General features: G+C 37.2%; 1 protein-coding gene across 5 annotated transcripts in view; it reads right to left on the bottom strand.

Moving 5' to 3' along the window:
* Positions 1-16,605, bottom strand: part of SNX13 (sorting nexin 13) — a 149,294-nt gene that overhangs the window by 13,216 nt on the left and 119,473 nt on the right. For all 5 annotated transcript variants that reach the window (XM_081243602.1, XM_081243603.1, XM_081243606.1 and 2 more), the window contains 4 exons: positions 5,450-5,611; positions 3,918-3,989; positions 1,380-1,525; positions 1,053-1,121 (listed from right to left, as the gene is read on the bottom strand). In XM_081243602.1, coding sequence (XP_081099728.1) covers positions 1,053-1,121; positions 1,380-1,525; positions 3,918-3,989; positions 5,450-5,611 — 449 coding nt within the window. The remainder of the gene's footprint in view (positions 1-1,052; positions 1,122-1,379; positions 1,526-3,917; positions 3,990-5,449; positions 5,612-16,605) is intronic.

Genomic DNA, 16,605 nt, shown 5'->3' with positions numbered 1-16,605 from the left:
AAAGTAGTTGGACAGTTCCAAGTAAACAGTGTTCGATATTGACAGTTCCCTTCTTTCTGTTACTTCAAAGTATGTGATGCCATGAATGTTTATGCCTTGCTTATCTCTTGCTTTTAGAAAAGACGTTTATTTGTCTGCCATGGCATGCTTTCCTTGAAGGGACTGAACCTTACCTCTCAGTTCCTGGTAAGAGGGCTAGACACAGAGAAGGGGCTCAGAATATTTTTGTAGGATGAACATATGAATTGGAGTATCACTACTCTTAATTTGAACCTTTTCAGAGGTTCAAATAGTTAATAAAAATTTAGACCATGGACATACATATTTCTAAAATTCTTCATTTAAAATCAAGGTTAGCGGGGACTTCCCTGGTGGTGCAGTGGTTAAGAATCCGCCTGCCAATGCAGGGATATGGGTTCGATCCCTGGTCTGGGAAGATCCCACATGCCACGGAGCAACTAAGCCCATGTGCCGCAACTACTAAGCCCATGTGCCACAACTACTGAGCCCACGTGCTGCAACTATTGAAGCCCGCCCACCTAGAGCCCATGCTCCGTAACAAGAGAAGCCACTGCAATGAGAAGCCCACGCACCACAACGAAGAGTAGTCCCTGCTTGCGGCAACTAGAGAAAGCCAGCATGCAGCAATGAAGACCCCATGCAGCCAGCCAGCCAATCAATCAATCAATCAATCAAATCAAGGTTAGCAAATACAACTGAGAAAAATTAATCCTGGAAACTAGGTAACCTGATATGACCATGCCCATGTCTACATTAATATTTCAATTATTTTAAAGCCACATTACTATGATAAAATGTAGCCTAACATCTTAAAGATTTTTCATTTACACTTTTTTCTATTCTGGTTTTAAAAAAACAAAGATGAATAGGTCCATGGGACAAATGTTTATAATTCTTGCAAGTCTTTTTGCTCATCAGTGATGACTAAAACCAACTTTAAGGCCAGGAAGAGAAGGAATGCAATGAAAGTTAGTGATAACAATGCTCAACTCTGTACTATCTTAAAGAAGTGACTATGTCTTAAGACATACCTGAAACGTTTCACTAAGTCGGCTACTTGCTCAGGTGAGGTCATCCAGTCAACATGGTCAACTATTTTTCTGAAAGTAAAGAAATTCAAATGAGTAAGGTCGAGATTTTAGAAGGTGAATAAAATAAAGGAACATTACTTTCATGAAGTAAGCAACTTAATTTGTATGAAGATTATCTTTGAGAGCAATAGTCTGCTTTTATGATCTTCAAAGACCCAGAGAAGGAAATTCACCTAGAAAAGGTTGAGCAATCGACTTCCAGAAGTAAAACTTCAAAAGCTAATAAGTAAGGTCAGCTCTAAGTAGTTTAAGAAAAAAAAGTGGTACCTATTAATAGTATCACCATATGTGGCTCTAATAAGCTGTTGAAGTAGGTTTTTGATATTCCTTCGCAACCACTGATTTCTCTCTTTTAAGTCGAATACTTCATCCATGAGAAGCAGCATTACCCTAAGTGGAATATTGTCATCCACCTGACAAAATATGGGAAGAAATAAGGATATGTTTATTTGAGTTACCTATCTACTATGAATGGCTAATTTTGCTGCTTTTACCAAATGACTGTTACTATTTACAGGTTGGAGAACAAGTTATACTATAGCCTTTGTAACCAACATTTCATTCTAATTTAGAAAAAATATTTTTAACAGCCATTTTGACAGAATACAGAATTTTACAACTCTACAATGATGAGTAAATTCCAAGGTTGTAGTGAAAAAATCTTCTCAAACTGGATTCATGATGGTCTTAGGAAAAGATGATTTGGGATCTTGCAGTAGAGTCTGTATTAGTTTATAAGGCAAAGGCTAGCCCCTTTGCCTATTCTCTGGGGCATCTTTTTCAAATGAACAAAATATTCTCAACATTTCTCTTTATTTAATAGAACAAAATACAGTCTACACAGAGCAATCTGTTTTGCTCGGTTACTGGGTTGTATGTATATAGGTACTTTCATGAAAAAGAAGCTGAAATAAAATCCAGCTAACATTACAAAAGGCAACTAGATTACTAGAATTTTCTTTTTATTTTTAAGAAGTAAAAATTTGTACACTTTCATCATGGGAATATTCAATTAATGATATAAAAAGTAAAGAAAGACAACTAGAATGCTTTGATGTTGAAATATATCAATATATAATAGGGTGCAGGTTTAGATATGCAACAAAACTGCACAATTGCCAGTAATTTTGTAATTCCTTCATCACTAAGCTACTCTTTCCAATTATTTCCTCATCAATGTTGTAATTTAAATACTTAAATTTTTTCATGAGAAAACAGCATGAGTCATACATTTTTCACTGTGTTGTAAACATTTTCTTAGCATACCTTCTCTTTCACATACTTTTCAATAGCTTAACCAGTTTGGAGGCAAAAATCACTACTGCTCTATTCTCTGATCAAGTATAGTCATGAGTCTGATGCCACATGACAATTCTAATAAACAGTTAAATTGTAAAAACCCTTAACAAAAGGTATAATGTTATGGATATTACAACAGTACAATGCATAATAAACATTCTAAAATATTCTTGAAAAACAAAAATGTTATCTTTAAGACAGTTTATTATAAAGAAATTCAATGAGAAACTGAAGAGAGATAATTATAACTTTAAAATAACTCTGCCTAATAGAATAGAATATAAAGCCCAGACCCAAATATATAAAATAAAAAGATTTGTGACAAGGGAGAAACATACACTGGGAAAAGAGGGTTTTCTCAGTAAATGGTGCTTAGGTAAACTGGACCCCTACCTCATTCCATTCACAACAATTGATCCTAGATGAATGGCAAATCTAAGTTTTGGCACGGTAAACAAAAATAATTTTTAAAGAAAATCATAGGAGAACATCTTTGTGACCTTGAAGTAGGCACAGATTGTACACAGAGCATAAAAGCACACAAAGTAGAAGATATTCACAATACACAAATACTTATATCTGACAAAGAAACAATATGCAGATTATACAACACACTCATACTAATCAAAGACAAAGACAGCCAAGCCAACAGAAAAAAAATGGGGGAAAGAGCTAGACATGTAAGACAGGACACCCAAATGGCCAATAAACTTATGAAAAGAGGTTCAACATTTAAACAGTCATCAGAGAAAAGGAAATCCGCATGAGATACAACAAAGAAAATGGCTAAAATTAAAAAGGCGTAACATATTGAGTTTTGGCAGGCTGTGAACCACTGAAATTCTCATGCATTGCTGATGGCAGTGGAAGCGGTACATACACTTCAGAAAATTATTTGACAGTATCTATTAAAATTGAATTTTTGCATAATCTCTGACCAAGCAATTCCATTCCTGGGTACAGAAAGAAATATGTACTTATTTATTTAATCAAAAGACAAGTACCAGAATGTTCACAGGAGTACAGTTCGTAATATAGCAAATATATTGTACTATATTTACAAAAGGTAATTGTACTATAATTACAACATTGGACTGTAAGGCCACAAAAATGAAGAAACCACAATCACACGAAACAAACATGGAAGAATATCACAATGTTGAGCAAAAAATGCCAGAGTTAAAGGAGTACATACCTCACAGTTTCATTTATATAAAGTATAAATGCAGGGTAGAAGTCAGGATAGTGTTTATCCTTGGCAGGGGAGAGGATAGTGACAGGAAGAGAGCATTAGGGGCTTTCTGGGGTACTGGTAATGTTCTGTTTCTTGTTTATAGTGCTGATTATATGGATATGTTCAGTTTGTAAGAATTCATCAAACTTAATGTTTATAACATATGTACATTAATGACAGATATACATATTATACTTTATTAAAAAGTTAAAAAGATCTGCCAAGTATGATGTGAATTTCAACTGAATGCTACCAAAACAAAATTAACTCACAGTATCATCAAGTTGGGCTGAAACTCGACAATGTTCAGGATCTGAATCAGTCTTTGGAATTAAAGGAGGAACCTAATATTTAAAAAAAACAAAAAACAAAGTAAACACACTAAAGCAGAAAATGAAAGAACACAATACAATAAACCAAAATGAGTAGTATCAAATATAATGAACAGCATTTGATTTGATTTTGGGGACAATATATAAACAAAATTTATATAGCATTAACAAAGTATTGACAATCTACAGTTAGAAACCCAATATAAAAGGGTAATTATTTCATTACCAACAGATTTTCTTTCCTTTAAAAAAGGATTCATTTTGAGGTGGATGGAGATATTACTGAAACTCCCATACTTTTTAGAATTTAAAGCTAAGTAAGATTAAATGATTTAAAGACCAAAAGTTAGTAGCACAATAGGGAAACAGAATTCCAATCTTTTTTCTTTTACCATAAAGAGCCTGACAGTATGCTAAGAGGCTTAAAGGAACTAATTAACTGACTGTTATATAATGTAAGTTACAAGGGAAAAGGACAGAAAGACCAGTGCTAGTGGATAACCATTTCTCAGCCCAGGAAGGACCATCAAGGTCACCTGTTATAACCCCTTCACATTACTGGTGAGGAAAAAGAAGCCTGGAAAAGTTCAGTGACTCTTGTACGAAGTCATATGGGTAGCTATCAGCAGAAGCGGCACAAGACAACCCTCACTTCAGTGTTAGTGTACTTCCCCATGATTAGAAATTAAGATGAAACATCAGAAAAGGTATGAGAATCAATAGAAATGTATGACTTACACACACTATATTTTAGGAGTTGCCTCTCACAATAAAGAAATTCTATCAGTGTTTATATATATTTCCTCTTCATTGAAACATTCTAATAGCTACATGATTTCTTTTATAGTCTTGATTATAACCTTAAAGAACTAGGTCAAAATTATTTTAAAAATGTAAATTAGGAAGCAAAAAACTACTTGGTCAACTACCTATTCTGCTAGCGTAATGAAAAAGCTTCCCAGGAAACTCTTCTATGCCTCTCACAGGTATATACACAGTAAGATATGGCTGCAGAGATTGATGATGCTGAAAAACTTTTCCTCTCTTTGATCTCGTGAATCTTGATCATGTGACTCAGGAGAAATTAGACTTTATGTTTGCTGATGAATACTAGTAAAACTAATTTACACAACAGCACATACCTATTTTGTTATAAATTTTAATGACATTATAGAATAAACATGGGTAAATGGAATAAAACAGTACAAAGAATGTTAACTTTACTAATTTTAAATATGCGCTTTAAATGGATTTTAAAATTCGACTGTAGCAGAGACTGAGGAGTGACTGGATTTTACAGTATCCATTTTCAATAAGAATTAATTCTCTTCAGTTTTTTAATTCTTTATGAGACTATGTGTCTATAGGGCTTTGGACGTATAAAGGAAAATAAGGTAAATCTAAGCAGGAGCTCAGTACATCTTAGTTGACCTAAAAATAGTTTCCTTTAGGCATTACTGAAAACATCTTACCTTGAAAAATGATTGCCTTATGTCTTGACCTAATCTTTCTGACATTTTGCCCATGTTGTCTGACATTTTAGTCATTCCCTCTGCGAAGCTATCAGGAAGGGATTTAACTGCATTTGAAACATTCCTCATAGAATTTCGAAGCGGATTTACAAAAGTGTCCATCTAAAGGGGAAAAGATATTATATCATGACTTCACTGTATCAGATGTGTTATTCAACTGAGAAGCATGGGGAAATAGAATGCAACAAATGAAAGATGTAATAATTTTCCAGTCTATAATATCTCATTGCATTTTAAAAGGATAAAACTTGTCTTCAGTGTGTCTTTAAAATGTATTTTCAGACACAAATATATGAATAAAATTTTTGAGTGATATGGTTATTGGTAGAAATGAATATAAACCTTAGGTTGCCTTCTTATTAAGAAAAACTCTTAAAAAATGAAGATTTTTCCAAACTAAAAATTGATGGAAGTGTAAACAGCTACAACATACTTCTGCCACAAATTCAAGGCAAAAATGACATAGTTATTTTGAGGTGATATTAAAAAGCACACAAGCAGATAAAATAAACAAACAGCTCAAATAACTAACAAGTAAGATTTCTTTTTTAAAAAAATAATTTTGGGCGTCCATGGTGGCGCAGTGGTTGAGAGTCTGCCTGCCAATGCAGGGGACACAGGTTCATTCCCTGGTCCAGAAAGATCCCACATGCCATGGAGCGGCTGGGACTGTGAGCCATGGCTGCTGAGCCTGCGCGTCCGGAGCCTGTGCTCCACGACGGGAGAGGCCACAACAGTGAGAGGCCCGCGTAACGCAAAAAAATAAATAAATAAATAAATAATTTTTAGGATATGTTACATGCTCAATTAGAATATATGGAAGGAATATGGAATCTATTAGGAAGAGGAAAACAAGCTGCAAATCAGACACATAAGCCATACTTTATTAAGGGAGAATGGAAAAACCATAAAGAAAATAAGACAAGAGATATAAAAAGAAATGATCTCAGAAGGACAGGAAGCTTTAAAACTGACATTCTGGGAGGACCTTCAAGATGGCGGAAGAGTAAGAGGTGGAGATCACCTTCCTCCCCAAAAATACATCAGAAATACATCTACATGTGGAACAACTCCTACAGAACATCTACTGAACACTGGCAGAAGACCTCAGACCTCCCAAAAGGCAAGAAACTCCCCACATACCTCGGTAGGGCAAAAGAAAAAAGAAAAAACAGAGACAAAAGAATAGGGATGGGACACGCACCAGTGGGAGGGAGCTGTGAAGGAGGAAAGGTTTCCACACACTAGGAAGCCCCTCTGCAGGCGGAGACTGTGGGTGGCGGGGAGGAAGCTTCAGAGCCACGGAGGAGAGCGCAGCAAAAGGGGTGTGGAGGGCAAAGCGGAGAGATTCCCACACAGAGGATCAGTGCTGACCAGCACTCACCAGCCTGAGAGGCTTCTCTGCTCACCCTCTGGGACGGGCAGGGGCTGGGAGCTGAGGCTCGGGATTCGGAGGTCGGATCCCAGGAAGAGAACTGGGGTTGCTGGGTGAACACAGCCTGAAGGAGCTACTGCGCCACAGCTAGCCGGCAGGGTGTCTGGGAAAAGGTCTGGAGCTGCTGAAAAGGGAGGAGACTTTTCTTCCCTTTTTGTTTCCTGGTGCACGAGGAGAGGGGATTCAAAATGCCGCTTAAAGGAGCTCCAGAGATGGGCGCAAGCCGTGGCTATCAGCGTGGACCCCAGAGACGGGCATGAGACGCTAAGGCTGCTGCTGCAGCCACCAAGAAGCCTGTGTGCAAACACAGGTCACTATCCACACCTCCTCTCCCAGGAGCCTGTGCAGCCTACCACTGCCAGAGTCCCATGATCCAGGGACAACTTCCCCGGGAGAACACACGGCGCGCTGAAGGCTGGTACAAAGTCACGCCGGCCTCTGCCGCCGCAGGGTCGCCCCGCACTCCCTACCCCTCCTTCCCCCAGGCCTGAGTGAGCCAGAGCCCCCGAATCAGCTGCTCCTTTAACCCCGTCCTGTCTGAGTGAAGAACTGACGCCCTCAGGCGACCTACATGAAGAGGCCGGTCCAAATCCAAAGCTGAACCTCAGGAGCTGTGTGAACAAAGAAGAGAAAGGAAAATCTCTCCCAGCAGCCTCAGGAGCAATGGATTAAATCTCCACAATCAACTTGATGCAACCTGCATCTGTGGAATACCTGAATAGACAACGAATCATCCCATACTGAAGAGGTGGACTTTGGGAGCAAAGATATATATATATTTTTCCCCTTTTTCTCTTTTTGTGAGTGTGTATGTGTATACTTCTGTGTGTGATTTTCTCTGTATACCTTCGCTTTTACCATTTGTTCTAGGGTTCTGTCTGACCGTTTTTTGTTTTTGTTTTTACTTTTTACAATTTCTTTCTTAATAATTATCTTTTACTTTTTATTTTAATAAATTTATTTTATTTTACTTTATTTTATTTTATCTATTTTTTTCTCCCTTTTATTCTCAGCTGTGTGAATGAAACGCTCTTGGTGCTCCAGCTGGGCGTCAGGGCAGTGCCTCTGAGGTGGGAGACGCAACTTCAGGACACTAGTCCATAAGAGACCTCCCAGCTCAACGTAATATGAAACAGCAAAAATCTCCCAGAGATCTCCATCTTAACGTCAAGACCCAGCTTCACTCAAAGACTAGCAAGCTACAGTGCTGGACACCCTATGCCAAACAACTAGCAAGACAGGAACACAACCCCATCCATTAGCAGAGAGGCTGCCTAAAATCATAAGTCCACAGACGTCCCAAACACACCACCAGACGTGGACCTGCCCGCCAGAAAGACAAGATCCAACCTCATCCACCAGAACACAGGCATTACTCCCCTCCACCAGGAAGCCTACACAACCCACTGAACCAACTTTAGCCACTGGGGACAGACACCCAAAACAACGGGAACTATGAACCTGCAGCCTGTGAAAAGGAGACCTCAGACACAGTAGTTAAGCAAAATGAGAAGGCAGAAAAACACAAAGCAGATGAAGGAGCAAGGCAAAAACCCACCAGACTTAACAAATGAAGAGGAAATAGGCAGTCTACCTGAAAAAAAAACCAGAATAATGATAGTAAAGATGATCCAAACTCTTGGAAAGAGAAGAGAAGAAATAAAAGAAACGTTTTACAAGGACTTAGAAGAACTAAACAGCAAAGAAACAATGATGAACAACACAATAAATGAAATTAAAAATTCTCTAGAAGGGATCAATAGCAGAATAACTGAGGCAAAAGAACGGATAAGTGACCTGGAAGATAAAATAGCGGAAATAACTACTACAGAGCAGAATAAAGAAAAAAGAATGAAAAGAACTGAGGACAGTCTCAGAGACCTCTGGGACAACATTGAACGTACCAACATTCGAATTATAGGGGTCCCAGAAGAAGAAGGGAAAAAGAAAGGGACTGAGAAAATATTTGAAGAGATTATAGGTTGACAACTTCCCTAGTATGGGAAAGGAAATGGTTAATCAAGTCCAGTGAGCACAGAGAGTCCCATACAGGATAAATCCAAGGAGAAACACACAAAGACACATATTAATCAAACTATCAAAAATTAAATACAAAGAAAAAATATTAAAAGGAGCAAGGGAGAAATACACACAAGGGAATCTGCATAAGATGAACATCTAATATTTCAGCAGAAACTCTGCAAGCCAGAAGGGACTGGCAGGACATATTTAAAGTGATGAAGGAGAAAAACCTGCAACCAAGATTACTCTACCCAGCAAGGATCTATCTCATTCAGATTTCATGGAGAAATTAAAACCTTTACAGACAAGCAAAAGCTAAGAGAATTCAGCACCACCAAACCACCTTTACAACAAATGCTAAAGGAACTTCTCTAGGCAGGAAACACAAGAGAAGGAAAAGACCTACAATAACAAACCCAAAACAATTAAGAAAATGGTAATAGGAACGTACATATCGATAATTACCTTAAATGTAAATGGATTAAATGCTCCCACCAAAAGACATAGATTGGCTGAATGGATACAAAAACAAGACCCATATATGTGCTGTCTACAAGAGACCCACTTCAGACTTAGGGACACATACAGACTGAAAGTGAGGAGATGGAAAAAGATATTCCATGCAAATGGAAACCAAAAGAAAGCTGGAGGAACAATTCCCATACCAGATAAAATAGACTTTAAAATAAAGACTATTACAAGAGACAAAGAAGGACACTACATAATGCTCAAGGGATTGATCCAAGAAGAAGATATAACAACTGTAAATATTTATGCACCGAACATAGGAGCACCTCAATACATAAGGCAAATACTAACAGCCATAAAAGGGGAAATCGACAGTAACACACTCATAGTAGGGGACTTTAACACCCCACTTTCACCAATGGACAGATCATCCAAAATGAAAATAAATAAGGAAACACAAGCTTTAAATGATACATTAAACAAGATGGATTTAATTGATATTTATAGGACTTGCCATCCAAAAACAACAGAATACACATTCTTCTCAAGTGTTCATGGAACATTCTCCAGGAGGGTCACAAATCAAGCCTTGGTAAATTTAAGAAAATTGAAATCATATCAAGTATCTTTTCCAACCACAATGCTATGAGACTAGATATAAATTACAGGAAAAAATTGGTATAAACAATACAAACACATGGAGGCTATACAATACACTACTAAATAACCAAGAGATCACTGAAGAAATCAAAAAATACCTAGAAACAAATGACAGTGAAAACATGATGACCCAAAACCTCTGGGATGCAGCAAAAGCAGTTCTAAGAGAGTTTATAGCAAGACAATCCTACCTTAAGAAACAAGAAACATCTCAAATAAGCAACCTAACCTTACACCTAAAGCAATTAGAGAAAGAAGAACAAAATAACCCCAAATTTAGCAGAAGGAAAGAAATCATAAAAATCAGATCAGAAATAAATGAAAAAGAAATGAAGGAAACAATAGCAAAGATCAATAAAACTAAAAGCTGGTTTTTTGAGAAGATAAAGAAAATTGATAAACCATTAGTCAGACTCATCAAGAAGAAAAGGGAGAAGACTCAAATCAATAGAATTAGAAATGAAAAAGGAGAAGTAACAACTGACACTGCAGAAATACAAAGGATCATGAGAGACTACTACAAGCAACTCTATGCCAATAAAATGGACAACCTGGAAGAAATGGACAAATTGTTAGAAATACACAACATTCTGAGACTGAACCAGGAAGAAGTATAAAATATGAACAGATCGATCACAAGCATTGAAATTGAAACTGTGATTAAAAATCTTCCAACAAACAAAACCCCATTACCAGATGGCTTCACAGGCGAATTCTATCAAACATTTACAGAGGTACTAACGACAATCCATCTCAAACACTTCCAAAATATAGCAGAGGGAGGAACACTCCCAAACTCATTCTATGAGGCCACCATCAGCCTGATACCAAAACCTGACAAGGATTTCACAAAGAAAACTACAGGCCAATATCACTGATGAACACAGATGCAAAACTCCTCAACAAAATACTAGCAAACAGAATCCAACAGCACATTAAAAGGATCATACACCATGACCAAGTGGAGTTTATCCCAGAAATGCAAGGATTCTTCAGTATACGCAAATCAATCAATGTGATATACCATAATAACAAATTGAAGGAGAAAAAACATATGATCATCTCAATCGATGCAGAGAAAGCTTTCGAGATAATTCAACACCCATTTATGATAAAAACCCTGCAGAAAGTAGGCACAGAGGGAACTTTCCTCAACATAATAAAGGGCTTATATGACAAACGCACAGCCAACACCATCCTCAATCGTGAAAAACTGAAACCATTTCCACTAAGATCAGGAAGAAGACAAGGTTGCCCACTCCCACCACTATTATTCAACAGTTTTGGAAGTTGTAGACACAGCAATCAGAGAAGAAAAATAAATAAAAGGAACCCAAATCAGAAAAGAAGTAAAGCTGTCAGTGTTTGCAGATGACATACTATACATAAAGAATCCTAAAGATGCTACCACAAAACTACTGGAGCTAATCAATGAATTTGGTGAAATAGCAGGATACAAAATTAATGCACAGAAATCTCTTGCATTCCTATACACGAATGATGAAAAATCTGAAAGTGAAATTAAGAAAACACTCCCATTTACCACTGCAACAAAAAGAATAAAATACCTAGGGGTAAACCTACCTAAGGAGAAAAAAGACCTGTATGCACAAAGTATGCGATACTGATGAAAGGAATTAAAGATGACAGAAATAGATGGGAGAGATATACCATGTTCTTGGATTGGAAGAATCAACATGGTGAAAATGACTCTACTACCCAAAGCAATCTACAGATTCAACGCAATCCCTATCAATATACCACTGGCATTTTTCACAGAACTAGAACAAAAAATTTCACAATTTGTATGGAAACGCAAAAGACCCCAAATAGCCAAAGCAATCTCTTTTTTTTGTTTTGTTTTGTTTTTGCAGTATGCAGGCCTCTCACTGTTGTGGCCTCTCCCGTTGCGCAGCACAGGCTCCGGACGCGCAGGCTCAGCGGCCATGGCTCACGGGCCCAGCCGCCCCACGGCATGTGGGATCTTCCCAGACCAGGGCATGAACCCGTGTCCCCTGCATCGGCAGGCAGACTCTCAACCACTGCGCCACCAGGGAAGCCCAGCCAAAGCAATCTTGAGAACGAAAAATGGAGCTGGAGGAATCAGGCTCCTGGACTTCAGACTATACTACAAAGCTACAGTAATCAAGACAGTATGGTACTGGCACAAAAAAACAGAAATATAGATCAATGGATTAGGATAGAAAGCCCAGAGATAAACCCACGCACATATGGTCACCTTATGTTTGATAAAGGAGGCAAGAATATACAGTGGAGAAAAGACAGCCTCTTCAATAAGTGGTGCTGGGGAGACTGGACAGGTACATGTAGAAGTATGAAATTAGAACACTCCCTAACACCATACTCAAAAATAAACTCAAAATGGATTAAAGACCTAAATGTAAGGCCAGATACCATCAAACTCTTAGAGGAAAACATAGGCAGAACACTCTATGACATAAATCACAGCAAGATCCTTTTTGACCCACCTCCTAGAGAAATGGAAATAAAAACAAAAATAAACAAATGGGACCTCATGAAACTTAAAAACTTTTGCAGAGCAAAGAAAACCATAAACAAGACGAAAAGACAACCCTCAGAATGGGAGAAAATATTTGCAAATGAAGCAACTGACAAAGGATTAATCTCCAAAATTTACAAGTAGCTCATGCAGCTCAATATCAAAATAACAAACAACCCAATCCAAAAATGGGCAGAGTACCTAAATAGACATTTCTCCCAAGAAGGTATACAGATTGCCAACAAACACATGAAAGAATGCTCAACATCATTAATCATTAGAGAAATGCAAATCAAAACTACAATGAGGTATCAACTCACACCGATCAGAATGGCCATCATCAAAAATTCTACAAACAATAAATGCTGGAGAGGGTGTGGAGAAAAGGGAACACTCTTGCACTATTGGTGGGAATGTAAATTGATACAGCCACTATGGAGAACAGTATGGTGTTTCCTTAAAACAGTAAAAATAGAAGTATCATACAACCCAGCAATCCCACTACTAGGCATATACCCTGAGAAAACTGTAATCCAAAAACAGTCATGTACCAAAATGTTCACTGCAGCTCTATTTACAAAAGCCAGGACATGGAAGCAACCTAAGTGTCCATTAACAGATGAATGGATACAGAACATGTAGCACATATATACAATGGAATATTACTCAGCCATAAAAAGAAACGAAATTGAGTTATTTGTCGTGAGGTGGATGGACCTAGAGTCTGTCATACAGAGTGAAGTAAGTCAGAAAGAGAAAAACAAATACCGTATGCTAATGCATATATATGGAATCTAAGAAAGAAAGAAAGAAAAAAAAAGGTCCTGAAGAACCTAGGGGCAAGACAGGAATAAAGACACAGAGCTACTAGAGAATGGACTTGAGGATATTGTGAGGGGGAAGGGTAAGCTGGGACAAAGTGAGAGCGTGGCATGGACATATATACACTACCAAAGGTAAAACAGATAGTTATTGGGAAGCAGCCGCATAGCACAGGGAGATCAGCTTGGTGCTTTGTGACCACCTAGAGGGGTAGGATAGGGAGGGTGGGAGGGAGGGAGATGCAAGAGGGAAGAGATACGGGAAAATATGTATAACTGATTCACTCTGTTATAAAGCAGAAACTAACACACCATTTTATAGCAGTTATACTCCAATAAAGATGTTAAAAAAATAAAAATAAAATAAAATTGACCTTCTGACTGTACAATTGTCAGATAATTTCAATTAAGAGAGCCATCTAAAGAAACCAAAGTAGATGCATATGGATCTCTCTGAGATTTTTAACAGACTAAAACAAACAAAACAAATGAAAGAAAGAGAGAAAAAGGAAGTGAGGGAGGGGAGAAAAGAAAAAGGGGACACAATAACCAATGTCAAACCAAACTGTAAGACTATTTTCCAGAAAGTACTGAATCTCATAAAAACTACCAGAGAAATGAGTTATGTTGTATGCAAAAAGAAAAAAAATAAAAGCAGTAAGAGCAAAAAAATGGTACCCCACTGCATAAGGAACACAATGTTAACAGATGATATCAAGAAGATAAAATTCTTTAATATGCTTTCATGGTTTCCAACAAGAAAAACTAGAAAACGTGAAATAGGTACTGTAATAAACAATAACAACAAAGAGTTTATTTCAAGATAACTGTAAAAGTTTTAGTAATTCCTCGGGTTAAGCAGAGCCAACAGCCTTACAGATATGCTTGCTGCAATATACAATCTTTAGGAGGGACACTATCACAGTACAACAAATTTAAAGAAGAACCAAAGGACAGAAATGAAGAAGAAGGGCTTGAAAACTGCTACCACAGGTGAAGAGAGATACAGAGATTAAAAAGGGATAAAAAGATGAAGTTAACTCTCTTGTGTGTGCACACACTTATGTGTACAATTATACACATATTTGGGTGTAAAATTATATACATGTGTGTGTGTAATTCTAATTCTATATACAGTAGTTCTCAGTTAACCAGAACAGTGTGTTCAAATCAATCAGGACATTATTTCCAACACTGACATTACTGCCAAGTGTTTTTTTATAACTGTAATAACTCTAAGTCATAAGAACACAAGTAGAATTTTTAAGAGAGGTAAACATGAGAATACCACACTTAAAATATACATTTTGTATATGAGGTAGAATTTCAGAAGCATAAAAGGCATGAATTTCACTTTAATCTTAACCTACATTAAAAACTGAACACCGTCAAAAATATTTTAGAATTTTATATATCTTACACTTCACAGTAGAAACATGGGTTCAACTAACATAACCTTAAGTTGGTTATATGAATACAACCTCAAATCCTATCTAGGCATAGGGCTAACTACCACTGACACGCTTTCAAAATAGAACTTAAATCTGTATCATAAACTAGATAACTACAAATAGTTGCCTGTGCACCAGTCCCAGACCTACAGAATCCATTTCTTTTTCTTTCCTTTTCTTTCTTCCATGTTTTTTTCCTCCAATTTCTGAGGGCAAAGCTTAATCATCTGTGTTGGGGGTGGGGAGTGCGGGAACCAAGGGGCATGGAAAAACCTCCACACGTGATTACGACGCTCAACCCTGAAAGCAGCAGAATTTAGAAGCATAAAAGCAGCCCATCACAATATGATAATGTTTCCAGAATCAGGATTCGTCTTAAAACAGATGTTTAAAGCAAAAAAAATAAAAATAAAAGAAAGAAAATTGCAAAATTACCAGGCAGAAGACTAAATTATGGATTGCCAGCAAAAGTGTACACTTAGCCTGACATACATAGATGTTGTCTATTCATTCAATTATCACCTCAGTTGAGTTATTTGTATTGGTAAAAACACGAACAAAGGAATTTTAACTTAAATTTAGGTCCTAGCTACAGCTTAAAACTGCCATCACACCATGATACAAAATTGGATAGAAAGATACTGTGTACATGGAGGAAGACTGCTTGTCAATTACTTCTTCTAGGAATTGGCCCATAAATTTTGCAAAGCTAGACAAATTGTGTGACCAAGTTGATGTGTTATAAAGTATTATTTCTCAACTTGAGTAGCTACTGATAAAATGTTTACAGGTGATTTTCTCTAATAGCTATTTAATTTCCAATGAAATATAATTAAGGAAAATATTAAACTACAATTTAGCCAAAAAGGAAATGTAGCTAAAAACTCCTAATTCTTGATATGCATGAAAATTATTCTGACAATCTAAAAGAGGTCAAGATGAACTTGGTAATCACCAATATGATTATGAAAAATGTATGTTACTGTGGATTTCCAGAAATGATTGAGGATTTTTAGACTCGTGTGTGTGTGTGTGTGTGTGTGTGTGTGTGTGTGTGTGTGTGTGTGTTGGATTGGCCAAAAAGTTCCTTCAGTTTCTAAGTAAAAGTAAAAGCCGTATTTTTCATTTTCACCAAGAACTTTATGGAACAGCGTATTCACCCTTTTGTTCCACTACCTTCTGCCATTTTCCAGGCAACTTCATAATTCCATCCTCCCAAAACTTTTTATCTTTTTGAGCAAAGAACTGTTCCAGGTGCCTTTTACAGTCTTCCAGGGAATTGAAATTTTTTCCATTAAGAGAATTTTGTAAAGATCTAAATAAATGGAAATCTGAAGGGGCAGATGAATCAGAATTTCCCAGCCAAGCCATAACAGTTTTTGCCTGGTCATCAAAGAAACATGCGGTCTTGTGTTATCCTCATGGAAGATTATGCATTTCCTGTTGACTAATTCTGGATGCTTTTTGTCAAATGCTGCTTTCAGGTGGTCTAACTGGGAGCAGTACTTGTTGGAATTAATCGTTTGGTTCTCTGGAAGGAGCTCCTAATAGAGAACTCCCTTCCAATCCTTCCATATACACAACATCACCTTCTTTGGATGAAAACTGGCATTCAGTTTGGTGGTGGTTCATTTCGCTTGCCCCACCATCTCTTCTGTTCCACATTATTGTACAGTATCCACTTTTCATTGCCCATCACAATTTGTTTTAAAAACGGA

This window comes from Mesoplodon bidens (genome assembly GCF_964165515.1).
Source record: "Mesoplodon bidens genome assembly, chromosome: 9".
Lineage (NCBI taxonomy): Eukaryota > Metazoa > Chordata > Mammalia > Artiodactyla > Ziphiidae > Mesoplodon > Mesoplodon bidens.
Note: the sequence above shows the minus strand (reverse complement) of the source record. Positions and strands in the feature narration are given on the sequence as shown.